The sequence below is a fragment of the Takifugu flavidus genome, chromosome 1, assembly GCF_003711565.1.
Source record: "Takifugu flavidus isolate HTHZ2018 chromosome 1, ASM371156v2, whole genome shotgun sequence".
Classification (NCBI taxonomy): Eukaryota; Metazoa; Chordata; class Actinopteri; order Tetraodontiformes; family Tetraodontidae; genus Takifugu; species Takifugu flavidus.
The window spans coordinates 14,749,072-14,762,960 of record NC_079520.1 but is presented as its reverse complement, the minus strand read 5'-3'; the positions used below and the strand labels follow the sequence as shown (position 1 = coordinate 14,762,960).

The following is a 13,889-nucleotide window of genomic DNA, read 5'->3' as shown; positions in this document are numbered from 1 at the left end:
TGCTGAGCCATTTTTGCCTTTTTAAGTAAGTGCAGAGGGTGTCAAACATGAGGTCATGCCCTTTATAATGATCAACTGCCTTACCGTGCATGAACCTACTTTAAACGGCAGGAACCCCCCCTCCCATGCAAATACCCCCCTGACCCCCTCTGCAACGTAAGTTTGCCTCATCAGTCATCATGTTCACCTTGACAGCTGGCTCAGACTGAAACCAATTTGAATTACACATTTTACGCCTTAGCTAAACAAACAAGGATGTCAGATGTCAGCCAAAGGTGGGGTAATTACACACGCATATCGAAAGAAATATGGTTAAATAAATATTTTCTTTTTTTCACACGAAGCACGACACACAAAGTACATAGTGGCGCTGCTGCCACGAGCGTTTCAAACTTGCTTGCGGGTATATCAAGGATCTGCTTGGGCATGGTTATTTATATTGCAATGATTTGAATATAATTTACTTAATGTCATTTAATTCATGCTAATTTCCACAATTTCATACTCATCAGATGTCGTGAGGGAAAATGTTTGAGTATAAGTGCGCGCGCTCTTAACAGTTTGTGTCATTTCCACATTAAAAGGAAAAAGCATTTTGGGAGCTGAACTGATGCTTTGCTTGTTTGTGAATGAAGTCCCAGACAGCAAACTTGCCTCCTAAGATGTTTACATTTCCAATCGTTGCTCATCACTACAGTTTACAGCCAATGTTGGAGCGGCCCTTCCCCCACGGCTGCTATCAAGGGTCAAGGGCAGACTCAATCGAAATCAATCGATGCAATCTGCCTGCCTGTCTGTCTGTCTGCCTGTCTGCCTGCCTGCCTGCCTGTCTGTCTGTCTGCCTGCCTGCCTGCCTGTCTGCCTGTCTGCCTGCCTGCCTGCCTGCTGCTCTGCCTGTCCTGCCTGCCTGCCTGCTGCCTGCCTGCCTGTCTGTCTGTCTACCTGCCTGCCTGTCTGCCTGCCTGCCTGCCTGCCTGTCTGTCTGTCTACCTGCCTGCCTGTCTGTCTACCTGCCTGCCTGCCTGCCTGTCTGCCTGCCTGCCTGCCTGCCTGCCTGCCTGCCTGCCTGCCTGCCTGCCTGTCTGCCTGCCTGTCTGTCTGCCTGCCTGCCTGCCTGCCTGTCTGCCTGCCTGCCTGCCTGCCTGCCTGCCTGTCTGCCTGTCTGCCTGCCTGCCTGCCTGCCTGTCTGCTGCCTGCCTGCCTGCCTGCCTGCCTGTCTCCCTGTCCTTTAGCTGTAGCGCTTTAATGGCCATTTAAAATAAGCACTTCTTTTTAAGCGGATCACACTTGACCTGTGATTTGATCACAATACTTGAAGTGACAGACAATAACAACACACAACTGGGCATTTTTTAACTGACCTGATTAAACATGACGTGCAAACCAGTAATTACGCTAAAACTGACATGAGATACAAAATTGTTGGTTCTCACTGGAGTTCCTTGTGGATAACAAAACTATTTCCCACATTTTGATTCTTAATTAAATTTGATGTAATGAGTTTGATCAGTGCACTTTACCATCAAGCGTACATTCTAGAGCTTGTTATTTGTCATATCAATCCTTTTAAAAAATGTGTCCTATTTTAATCCAATTTTCTGCATGTTCTCGTCTGTCAGAAAGGTATCTACCTGACAATGTATGAGTGTAACAGGTTTTCCTGCCTCACGCTATTTCACGTTGCCCCCCCCCCCATCCCCCACTTAACCACAGCAGCAACAACACCAAACATAAAAACTTTTGGCTGACATTCTCCATATTACAAGTGAAACAGGTTTGTGTGTCTGCTGTTATCAGACAGCGATCAGTGAAACAGACGGTTGTGGGGAGCAGCCAATCGCTCCGTTCTGTTGCTAAAGATGTGTTCGATGCAAGCCGTAGTTTCATCGTTTCTTAAATGCGTTGGTATTGTTGTACTGGTTGCAGGTTTTAGCAGAGACACTGAGGTAACTTGGGTGTTTCTGACCTGCCTGCAGTGTTTTAAAGGATCTCTTCTTTACCTCCTGTGCCATTGATATCAGAAATTTCCATCCAAAGGCCTCTGAAGCATTGACACTTTCATTACACAAAATCTTATATTAGAGATATTTAAGTGTACACATTTAGATTTGGTTTTAGTTATTTTTAATTCCCATTTTGAAGTGTCAAATTATTTTTTTCCTCTTTGGTCTTCATCTAACACAGACTTCTGATCAGCGGAACAAAGACAGACAGAATGAAGAGGAAGATGGCAGAAATAAGAAAAGAAGGCTGTGGTTATACAACCCAGGGCCTACAACCTCCTGCCTTTGGCAAGGCTTTTGCTAAGATAACAAGGCAAGAATTATCTCTCAAAGTGCTATTAATAGCAAACAAGTCAGATCCTGTCCCTCAGTGAGAGACAGCGTGCACCCACTAATTTCCCATTTCACGTCTTTGAAATATGGACTGAGCCAGACTCCACTGTGCAACGTGTACAAGTCACCTTTTCTGTGACTGCCTGGCACAACCCAGGTTTCTGATGGAACAGGAAGAATAAACGTGTGTAGTAGGGAGTCCCAACCATCCTGTCTGAGCCGTTGTTTAACATTGTGTTCTGAATGAAACATGAGGCTGGTGAAGAGTAGCAGTGATCAGTGTGAAGCTGATCGCGCCTCTGAAAACTGTGTGAGCATATGAACATAAACTACTGATGCATTCTTTATGCACCGATACAGACCTGAGACCACGGCGGCCCAAACTGCACAACACAACCCCCTCAGCCTCCTACCCCCTCCCCCCCAAACTCTAGACAATGAACTCCACTTATATGGCCCTGATAGTCATCTCATTTAAGAAAATAGTTTGAGACCTGAAGAGATGGAATTCAAAGGGCAGATCGCAACTGCTCCATCATTGTGCACCAATAGTTTCTGTGCATGAAACCAGGCCAGGCTGGTTTAAGACCCGGGGTCTTTAACAGCCACTTCAGGGATGAATGATTGCATGAGTGACTCCCTGAACTTTTGTCCAGGGAGAACACTTAACCTCGTAACAGTGGCAGGTCTTTAGCCTCTCGTACGTGAGCGAAGACAGATTAAAGTTGTAGTATTTTTGTGGCGCTCTCGCTGGATAAGTGAAGGCTTCTTGGTATGAGGATTAACCCACTTTGGCCTTTAAAGCAGCACTGCCGACCTAGCTCTTCTCTCCTCACAGTAAACTACAGTTTTCAACATGTAAGTAGGGCTTCATGTGCTTCATGTGGTGAACATATTCATCCAGAGAGCTGAAGCATGAGCTCCAGAACTGCACCACCATCAACATATGGCACATTTATTTAGGGAAGCGCATGAAGAGTAATACAATGTGCTCGCTCTGCACACGCCTCCAAGGATCCACCCACCACATCCGCAGCACCAAGAGAAGCAGAGTGGACTAGCAGGCTGGAGGTTTATGGTTTTACACGCAGAACTGAACACAGTAGGTTATTGACATCGTCAGCTCCATGTTGCTCTTGCCGTTATCACCCCTGCAGCAGGGTCACGGTGACTGTACAGCGGATAGAGAGATTTACAGAGGATTACAGTTTTGATCTCAGAAAATCCCTCAGATGTTTGCAGTGATAGATCGGTATTCTCAGCCTAATCTAAAGTTCCACTTGGGGTTTTGCTCCCAGTGGTCAAAGCGTGGAATTGATCACCGATTCGAAAGTTGTTTTTTTCACACATGACTCCAATCCTTTGCCATAAATCTGCTCATGATTTGTGCTTCCAAGAACAATGCAGAGAGGGACACACCCTCAGAAAGGGTCTCCTTTCATTTTGTTATTACTATTGAACTTTTATATTAGGTCTATATTTACTGCCTCTAAAGAGGAGTGTGTTCTAAGTTCAACCTTGGTTTCAGGTCTTTGCTTCGTTGGCCCTTTAACAAACACGTCTCTGCTGTAAAGGTTTTAAAAAAAAAACTGTGAATGGAACCCAGCCATTCATAAAAGCAGACCCCCGCGACGCAGCCATTGGATGATTCTGGCTCATGCATAATATATCAGCCCCCGAGCCGCCATTGGCTGCCCGCCGACAGGACGGAAGCCATCAGCCAATCAGCGCTGCCTCTGCCCGCCGCTGGGTCTCGCAGGAAAATCGGTCGGGCCATCAGCGAAGAGCTCAGTCAAGTTTTGTGGGGAGTCGGAGGCGCATCGGCTCCGATCAGTGCGTTCTCTCGCGTCCTTGTGGATATTTGTGTTCCGCTGGTGCGAAACAGAGGATCACAGCCGCTCAGGTGAGCTGCGCCACACGGTGTTGCTTTAATTTGGTGCTGCTTATATATTTATATTTTTAGGTTGCTAAATTTAAGATAATTTCTTGTTCCAAACATGTGAAATAGTCTCGTTTGCGCGTAACGCAGTTCTCAAGCTCGTTCCGTGCAACATTTGGCTGAGGTTTCGGCAGCGTGAATGTTTACTTTAGTTTATCACCATCGTGGTCATGGGCTCCGTGTGCGTGCGTGCGGCCGTGCGTGTGCGTGTGTGTTTTCTAAGTCGTGAATGGATGGACCGTGTCTTTCCACGCGAGTCGAGTTTCACTTCATTGAGAAAAAAAAGAGAGATGGGTGGGGGAAGGGCAGGGAGGAGGAGGAGATGATGGAACTGGAGGTGGGGGGTGGGGTGTTGAGCGAATCTGTCTCACCCTCCCTCACCCCTTATCCAGCTCGGAACAGCGCACAAGTAAAATTAGAGTGCAGTAGATAAGTGTGCAGTCTTTTTAGAGTTTAATGTTTAAGATCCAAGTTTCAAGGTGAGCGAAACCCTCCAGTTTTTGGTGCTTTTCACGTCCCTCAGTGAACACCGCTCAATATTAACAATCAAAAATCCGTAGTTTCTGAGTGGCCTACCCTCTGAACATGTGCTCCACATCTGCCACAGACACTCCAAACTAAGAATGTAATTATTACCTAGCAACTATCATGTATCCGTCACCTATTAACAGCAGCCCCGGTGACTCATGTCACTCTGAAAGAACACACACATGTTTATTCTGCTTACCTTTTCTCTGTTTAAATTAAGTGTTGAAAGGAGACTTCTCTGTTAAAAGATGGGGCCTTCTTGCACCTACACAGCCATAATCTTATATAATAAATGCTTACCTAATAGCATTGTAGCCGTGCACATAGTCCAGATGTGCAGCTTCTCGTGTGAAATGCAAGTTCTTTAAAGTTCATTATTTTTCTCTTTTCCAGCATACCACAAAGCGCTGCCACTTTAAAGTGAGCCCCCCTCCCCCTGCTGCCAGAGCCCCCCCCTCCTCACCACACACCAGATATCATGGATGGATTCTATGACCAGCAGGTCCCATTTATGGTCCCGCCCAGCGTAAGCGGACACAAAGCAGCCTCAGACCTGTAATCATGCCTCTCTGTGACTGATGGGGTTCCTGGTGGACGCTGTCAGTCCATCAGTGTTGTCCTGCTCTCATGTTTTCCCGTCCTGCTCTTTCCAACAAACAGCACAAGTCTCAGGTGGAGGACCCGTCTCATGACAGGCCCGTTAATGACAGAAAGAGGAAGTTTGTTGACGCGGAGCTGGCGCTGGACACCGAAGGTAACGCCGACACAGACACTCAGAGATCGTTGACCTCATCACATTAAGCAACGTGCGTTTCCATTCCGCAAGCACATCTTTTTAAATCTTTTTTTGCTTGTCGATTTTCAGAGCTATTCCAAGATCTCAGTCAGCTACAAGAGATTTGGATCGCTGAAGGTCAGTCCCAACCATCAGTCCAAACAAAATGATTCAAGTGGAACCATTTTGACTTGCTTCCTCCCCTCACACCTGTTGCTCAGTACATTTTCTCTTCCTTGTTTGCTTTTTTGAGTTGTCAGCAGCGGCACCTTTAGTGATTAACCACAATTTTTTGACAATACTGAAATATTGCTTTTGTTTTGGCTATTGGAGCAGGAAGAGCAAAGTCCCGAGCATGTACACGAGCTGTACGCCGCCCCCTAGCTTATGATTAAATGTATCTTCTCCATTACTAATAAACCCTTTCGTCTTATGGTGCACGCACACACACACACAGGTCCATATAGTGTATGCATTCACTAATTTTGTTTACCATTTTCCTGTGTCTCCACAGCTCAAGTGCCAGACGATGAACAGTTTGTTCCGGATTTCCAGTCCGATAGCTGTGAGTACCCCCTTCCTTTGTTTAATTCTTGTTTTGCTGATCATTTGCACCTGCACATCATCTCTAACTGCTGTTTGCAACCCCCACACACACCAAAAATCTTGGCCAAAGTTGATATTCATTTTTAAAATAATTTGACTGAGACCAAACAACCCCCCCCCCCCCCCCCCCGCCCAGCTTTATCCTGTTGAGGGGAACACCCCATTCCTCATCCTTAGACTATCATTGAGGATGGCTGCTCGCCCTTCTCCCATTTGAGCTTAATCAGCTGATTGGCATGAGGAATCACATGAGCCGAGCTTCTAATCATATTTCACACTTTCCTGCACTCGTGTCCTGCTTCTGTTGCTGTGCTGGCTTCTGTTTTAGAGGACAGGGCAGCCTCGGACCTCCATGTCTTTTAGTTTTGTACAGGCACTGGCGTTGGCTCGTGGTTGTGGCTTATCTTTGTCTGAGGCACAGTAAAGATTTTGGTTGTTTTGCTAAAGTGAGCTTTAGACTGACCACCTATCCCGGCATCATTTTAGTTCAGTTCCACTGACACAAAGGTCAGATACAGTGCCAACAACCGTTAATTGGATTTACTAAAACTGTTGTAGAGTGTGTGAGTCATCGCAAGGTTGAACTCAAGCGGGTCTGACCTGCAGTAGTTTTCCAGCACTTTCTCCAGCACCGAGCCGAGGTTGCCTAGAGGTCAGTGGGTCCACTGCTTCATCTTCCAAACCAGAAGCAATGGCAAATAAATAGGTTGTTTACTTTTCCCTTTGTGTTTGTAGTCATTGCTAATGGACCTCAGAGCCCACGGGAGGAGGTCCGTGTGCTCTGAGGTAGTTGCATTGAGGTCCACCCGTAACGTGGGTCGCTTATTTGCCTCCCGCTCCTCTGCAGCCATGGTTATGGTCTGTACTGGGTTGCTTTATGGCACTGCAGCAGATGCTAAGGAAATTACATTTAATGTCTAAAGTTACAGTCTCACAAAGGAAAATGCACTTTCCATTATTGAATTACAGCCATTGATTCAAGAAATGAGTATTGGCTATCCCTAATGGAAACTAGATTACACGTGTGGTATCTCGTGCACGTGGAGTGCAGTTAGCGCTGTTCTGTCTCAACAGCAATTAAACTGTCGATAAGTGGTTTTGTCAGTGGGGAGAATCCGCAGACGTCCGTGCATCCATCCACCGGCTCCAAATGTGGTTAAGACGGCTGCTGTGCATTTGTTTATGGCCTCCATCGGATCATATATGGGGCTCCTAATGCTATCAGCTCTTCTGTTTGTCTCCGCCTGTACAGTGATGTTTCATGGCCCCCCACCAGTCAAGATCAAAAGAGAGCCTACTCCCTCCAAAGACTTGTCACCTTGTCGCAAGGACAGGAGTCCCATGCCCTTCAGAGAGAAGTGCCTTTTCAGCTACAGGTTTGTGGTGGCGCTGGGGTGTTTCTACTCCCGGTATCATCAGAGGAGTTTTGACCGTGTGGTTTTTTTATTTACAGTGCCTGTGACAGGAAACCCACATCTGGGTTTAAGCCACAGACTCCCCCATCAACACCGGTCTCTCCTTGCGGCCCCAGCAGTACCACAGGAACACACCCACTGAGGGAGCAGATTCCCCCTCCCCACCCTCATGTAGCCAACCCAACTCCAGGAACGCATCCAGTGCACTTAAGGCAGCCTATACGGGGGAGCGCAGTGTCTCCTGAGCAGCCAGTCCAGGGCCACAGCCCACCTTTTGTTGTGCCCTGTGCATCTATCACCCAGCATGCCAGCACCCTCGCATCTGAGCACAGGTGAGCACTTACTCTTTTAATCAGTGTATTTGTAGCATATTTGTGCTAAACTGTGCACCAAAACATCAAAGTTTGGCTTCTCCTAGATTGGTTTAACTGTTAACATCCATTTGTACACCTCCAATTCAACTCAAGTGGCAGGAAATAGAACTTTTCAGCAGAAAGAACCTTGAGCGGGACAGAAACAGGGCCCAGTGCAACTGCATCTGTCTGCAAATAATAGAAATAATTGCCTTCCAGCTTGACAAGTGATGATTAATGATTTGTAGCCAGTGTTTGACATTCTCATGTTGCCATTTCGGTTTAACGAACTGTAACCTTAGCTTTGGCAGCCATAACTCAGTCTTGTGAATAATCAGATGAGGCTGCTGCTTAAGCAAATACGCTTCCTTTCCAGACCAAACTGAGTAATAATTGAGTGATACTGGTTTCGCTGGTAAAGATCGTTGCCACTGTTTTCCCCCTTCCTGCAGGTTTCATCGGCAGATGTCGGAGCCATGCCTCCCCTTTACCCCGTCAGAAAGCCAGGTCCGGTCCCGGTTCTTGCCCCAGGCTACCAGCAGTAACAACAGCCTTGCACGTGACAGTCGTCCGCCATACCATCGGCAGATGTCAGAACCACTGGCGGTCCCACACCCCCAGGGATTCAAGCAAGAGCTGATTGACACACAGTACACAGAGCAGGGGGTCCCCAGCATGGGCCTCCCGGGTCCACCTCCAGGCCCTCCGCGCCAGACAGCTTTTCACACCATGGCCATCAAACAGGAGCCCCGGGACTACTGCTTTGATTCTGGTGAGTAGCAGGTTTTTTTTAAAAACCGTTTGCGTCCGTTGCTCATTATTCCAAACGTATTTTGGGATTGCGCGAGTGGAGAAGCAGCTGGTGAGGAATGTGCCTGTCTGTGTTGACTCTGGCCTCTGACATACAGATGTGAGTTTTCACATCCAGACCTGTGCCAGAGACGTAAGACCGCATCATCAGGTTCTGTCTAAGCGTCCGAGACCACAAAGTAAATCTCCTGATTTACAGTTGGGCATCAAGCGCTCGTCCCGCGGGGGCGCACACAAACCATACGACCGTTAAACATTTAAACATCGCAGGAGGAGCCAGAGGTGCCGCTTGCACGCACGGGTCAACTCAAACAAGCCGCGACAGCAGTCTGATCCCCACGCCCACGCACACAGCTGCTGAGACACATGAACCACCTCTTCTCCACAACCGCCGCTGCTTTCTTTCATCTCTTCTCTTGCTCTCTCTCTCTCTCTCTCTCTCTCTCTCTCTTCTCTCGTCGGCCTGTTGGGTGGCTGCCGGGCTGGGGCAGTGATGTAATGACAAATCCTCTTAGCTTCTAATGTCCTTTAAATGCGTACGTCAGAGGAGGGGGCTGGTGTCTCTGAATGGAAAAACTGCATATGGCTTTGTCACAATAGTGTCTTGTTGCCCAGTGCAGGGTCTCCAACGATGACTCATTGGGGTCTCCACAGACCCTGGTGATGTTTTTAAGTTAACTTTGGGTTTAATTTCATGCAGCAACTTAAGGAGGCGACAATAATGGTGGAATTTTGCAGATTGTCCCTCCCTGCCCAGAAGTATAAACACTATCACCAGCATTCCTGTACATCCAAAATTAAGGCACCAAATCTGTGCATGGCCATATTGGCTTTTTAAAACTTGTAATGCTGCCATTGATTTACTAACTGAAGGAATTTTCCCTTTACAGAAGTGCCTAATTGTCATTCTTTTGGGCCAGCGGGAAGCTTCTACCAGAATACCCATGAAGGTGAGTTCATGTTCAGCTTTTGTCCTTTGGAATATTAAATATGAGTCCGTTCTTTACTTGGACCTGTAGAATGCTTGAAAGCTTGCCTGTATGTGGTCGCTGAGTGAATACTCAGTTGTGAACACTCGACAGTTCAAGTATCTCAGCAGCCGTCGAAGTGACATTGACCCAATACTGTATATACTGTAGAAGCTGAACACTTTGGAAGCTGCCCAGCTCTGGCTGTATTGACCTTTATGTTACAAAAGTCACGTTTCCACAAGCGCGCTGATTAAATGGTGCTTTTTAAACTTTCTTTTCCAGTGTTTTCCTATGAGAGAGATCCGCAGCAGTTCTTTGATGATACTTGCGTGGTACCGGAAAGGTTAGAAGGTAAGACTGAATACGTGAACTAAGACTTTGAACAACTTAACCCAATTGTTTTGTTACATTTAACAAAGTCTAACCGCTCAGCCGTCTCTCCCTTCACAGGTAAACTCAAACAGGAGCCCTCTGTGTATCGGGACGGGCCACCGTACCAGCGCCGCGGCTCCCTGCAGCTCTGGCAGTTCCTGGTCACGTTGCTGGATGACCCGGCTAACGGACACTTCATCGCCTGGACTGGTCGTGGCATGGAGTTCAAGCTGATAGAGCCCGAGGAGGTTGGCGTCTCCAGTCAAACCTTTCATAGAGCTAATATGTGATTACTGCACTAATGTGAGTCTGATGAATTCCCCGTCTTTGTGCTGGCTCAGGTGGCTCGCCGCTGGGGCATCCAGAAAAACCGGCCAGCGATGAACTATGACAAGCTGAGTCGCTCCCTGCGCTACTACTACGAAAAGGGCATCATGCAGAAGGTAAAGGCATGTTAACCTTTTATTTTCTGGCATACTCTGACAAGAGAATGAACTATTTTGCATTTTATTGTCCTCTTCTTGAAATTGCTGTTTTGTTTGCGGTCGGACATGATCAAATCGATGGTTTTAGGGTTGTGCCCGATCAGAAAAGGCTCGGGGAAATTACTCCTGACCATTTCTTTCCTGGATTCTTACCTGGATTCTGTCCCCACTCACCTATTAGCTGCCAATCAACTGGCCGCTCTTTTAGTCAGACGTGTGATGAAGGGTCTCGTTGTCTGTCAGGTTGCTGGTGAGAGGTACGTCTACAAGTTTGTGTGTGACCCCGAGGCTCTCTTCTCCATGGCCTTCCCTGACAACCAGAGGCCCAGCCTGAAGATGGACCCAGAGAGCCTGCCGGAGCTGGAAGACGAGGTGGTGCCCCTGGCCCACTACGAGGATGCCGTCCCCTATCTGCTGGACGCTGGAGAGCAGGGGGTGGCAGGATTCCCCTACCCGGACAACTACAGCTACTGAACCACTCTCACGGTCCCAGAGCCAGACCTGCCATATCCCCGAGGAGGAACTCTTTGCACTGCCCCCCTGCTCCTCCTCCTTATCCTCTTCTTCTAGGAGGATTTACACGAGAAACTCTGCAAGCTCCCCAGATAAAAATCAGCAAGGAAAAATGTGCCGACATGTTTCTAAAAGTGACTTCTGAAGAGACTGATGTTGCTATGGCAACGTCGGCTTTAAGAACAGACGTGTACTTTGTTAAAAACCTAAAGAGCTGTTACATCTCTGTCTGTGACAATCTGTTTCTCCAACACAATATAACATGACAAATCTAATAGACTTTAAATGCAGCACTATTCTAAAGGGGCCTTTTCAGGTAAGCCTCACCCCCCCACCCCCACCCTTCCCCATAGACACACACACACACACACACACACACACAAACCCACTCACCTCTGGTTTCATAATACTGCATGTTTAGTACATAAACTACAAAAGGGCTTTATTTTGTGAAAGCATGCTGACAAAAAAGTAAACACCAGTTTCTGTAGATATATCTTTATTTTCTTAACCTGCTGTATTTTGGTTACTCTGAAGACCTGGAACTCTCTTGTCACCAGGCTGTTGCTGGATTTCAACTATTGGGGTTCATCTCTGGTGTAAATGCCCTTTAATGCCTCTGTCTCTGTGCTAGATTAGTGCTCCTCCTTACGGAGGCCACATCCCCATGACTGGACAGCAGCCTGTCCCTGGTGTCCTTTGCTGCTGGGTCAGGATTTTAATATGACCAGTATATTCCCATTTCACCCATTTCAAAGAAGGGACGCTTAAACTGAGTTCATTTAACACCAGACTTTCATTAGGGTTTGTTCTGTATCATTAACTCAACCTTTTGTACTTTTGTTCTTGTTTTTTCTGCAATGATATTCCAATTCACTATTTTGACAGTAAATTCAGAACTTTGCATGCAAAAGTATTAAAAATGTGATATTTTTGACACCCTCGCCAGTTAGTTTGACAGCAAAAGACTAGTGTTGCATGGCTAACAAGTACCGTTGTCCACTCGCCTAACACTGTTTCCAGACAAAGATGGTGTTTGTGGTGGTCTTTGCACCGATTTTAAACTTTTCGTGCATTTGTTATTTTTCTGAGGGGCAAAGACAAACTTATATAAAGTTTATATTTTTGCAATAAGGTTCTATTTGTTTTTGATGTCTAAGCTTTAACGTTCTGGCTCTGATAGTCATGTACTTTTATTGAACTGTGCTTGATCTGGAGACCTGATCCTTTCCCTGCAAACTTTCTCTGTAGTTGTCAATGACAATTATGTGGGGTTTTCTTGTCATCATACTGGAAATATGCAATGCTAGAAATAACCATCCCAGACCAACCAGTAGTTAGTAATGAGGAAAGAAATTGATTTTAAAAAATTGAGATTGTTTAAGGACATATTTAAAACAGATCTGAACTCCACTTTCTGGAGAAAAATGTGATAATCAGATGGGTCAAAATTTGTTATCGCAGCCCTGGTATCATTTCTGTGCCGACAATAATTGATAACCTGTAAACTACTGTGGCTCATTCATGTATGGATGTATTTGACAATGGTGGAGAGTATCAGGCCAGGCCGAAGACTCTTTATAATACTAAGTTAGATTCCTGACAGGGTGGACAATCTGCTCTTGTATAGGCTGCAGTCTTCCCCCCCTCGCAATGTGTTTCATACACTGTTAAATTTATTATAATCTGTACTGGGTACAATAAAAGTCCTTTATGCTTCACTGCCTGCGGTCTTGGTGTGTTTCATAACGCCCCCCCCCCCCCCCCCCCCCCCCCCCCCCCCGCATGCAGTCAGTCAGCTGACTGCCTGTTGTGGTTGTGCACTTGCTAGGCTTGACTGGACTCATTTGAGTCACATGCATATTCTGTGGGATATGCTCCTCGATACGTGCTTGTTCTATCAGCCCGTAATAAACTGAGCAAACAGTCTGCTTCATTTTCTTAAATGTGCTTTTTTAGAATTAATAACCTGCATAATTTACTACATGTTTGCAGCCTTTGTTTGCTGCCTGCATATGCAACCATAATGATTACTAACTAAATGTCTTCTATATTTTAAGACACACTTTAGGGCAATTCTATTAGTCTGAAGGTGCAGGATAATAAGCCCTGGAATTTTTTTTTATTGAATTTCCTACAGTTAAAGTGATCATTTTGAAAGGATATCACAGAGAGTCCTAGAAGACTCTTCTATAAAGCTTCAAAGAGAATTTGCTATTTTTATAAGAGGATTTTTTAAATCAAATGTTGTTCCTCTATAATTTTCAAGTGGGAATATCTTTATTATGACAGGATACTATTTGTAAAAACGTTTTCAGAAATTCTTTTAGATTTCCTTATTAAGTTACATAAGCAACAGCGTTCTCTTGTGAGCAGTAGCTGTATTACAAGGACTCGCCTTTTCTGGACTAGTTTTACATATTAGTATTGGCCTACAACACGATATGTTTCTGGTTTCGATGAAAGGCTACGATTCTGCTATTTAAATATACTTAAAATATTAAATGATTGCCACACAAATTATCCTCTCAATTTACATCAAGAGTCAAGGACGAGGTTATTTTGATAGCATGTATGAAGTCATTTACTAAACTAATTGCACCATTCATCATGTCATCTTTTACTGAATCCACAAATCTCATGTCCTCTCCAGGCCTCCCTGTCTTTCACTTCCACCCTCACAATCCTTCTAACTACAATGGCCTATCTGGAACTGGAGGCCAGGTAATGAGACAGCTTTAAAATTATTTTTTTAAATCTAAAATGTACCTCTCAAACCATCTCAT

The 13,889-nt window shown here is 45.8% G+C and overlaps 1 protein-coding gene across 2 annotated transcripts; it reads left to right on the top strand.

Annotated features, from left to right (window-relative positions):
* The first annotated feature begins 4,089 nt into the window (after positions 1–4,089).
* On the top strand, positions 4,090–12,824 carry etv5a (ETS variant transcription factor 5a). Of its 2 annotated transcripts, none has more exons than XM_057028420.1 (13): positions 4,090–4,239; positions 5,197–5,329; positions 5,464–5,557; positions 5,669–5,716; positions 6,093–6,143; positions 7,437–7,560; positions 7,638–7,931; positions 8,405–8,724; positions 9,653–9,712; positions 10,016–10,084; positions 10,184–10,353; positions 10,447–10,548; positions 10,834–12,824. In XM_057028420.1, the coding sequence occupies exons 2-13, from the start codon at positions 5,282–5,284 to the stop codon at positions 11,062–11,064; spliced, it is 1,611 nt and encodes a 536-aa protein (XP_056884400.1). In that variant the 5' UTR covers positions 4,090–4,239; positions 5,197–5,281; the 3' UTR covers positions 11,065–12,824. The 2 variants fall into 2 exon arrangements, with proteins under 2 accessions (XP_056884400.1, XP_056884390.1); XM_057028410.1 differs by having other exon boundaries at positions 10,447–10,554.
* The last annotated feature ends 1,065 nt before the right edge of the window (positions 12,825–13,889 follow it).

Bases quoted from the DNA above. Each gene is read 5' to 3' on its own strand.
- etv5a (XM_057028410.1), top strand. From the start codon at position 5,282: ATGGATGGATTCTATGACCAGCAGGTCCCATTTATGGTCCCGCCCAGC. The intron at 6,144-7,436 runs GTGAGTACCCCC...CCGCCTGTACAG, and splicing joins GGATTTCCAGTCCGATAGCT to TGATGTTTCATGGCCCCCCA. The intron at 10,085-10,183 runs GTAAGACTGAAT...CTCCCTTCACAG, and splicing joins GGTACCGGAAAGGTTAGAAG to GTAAACTCAAACAGGAGCCC.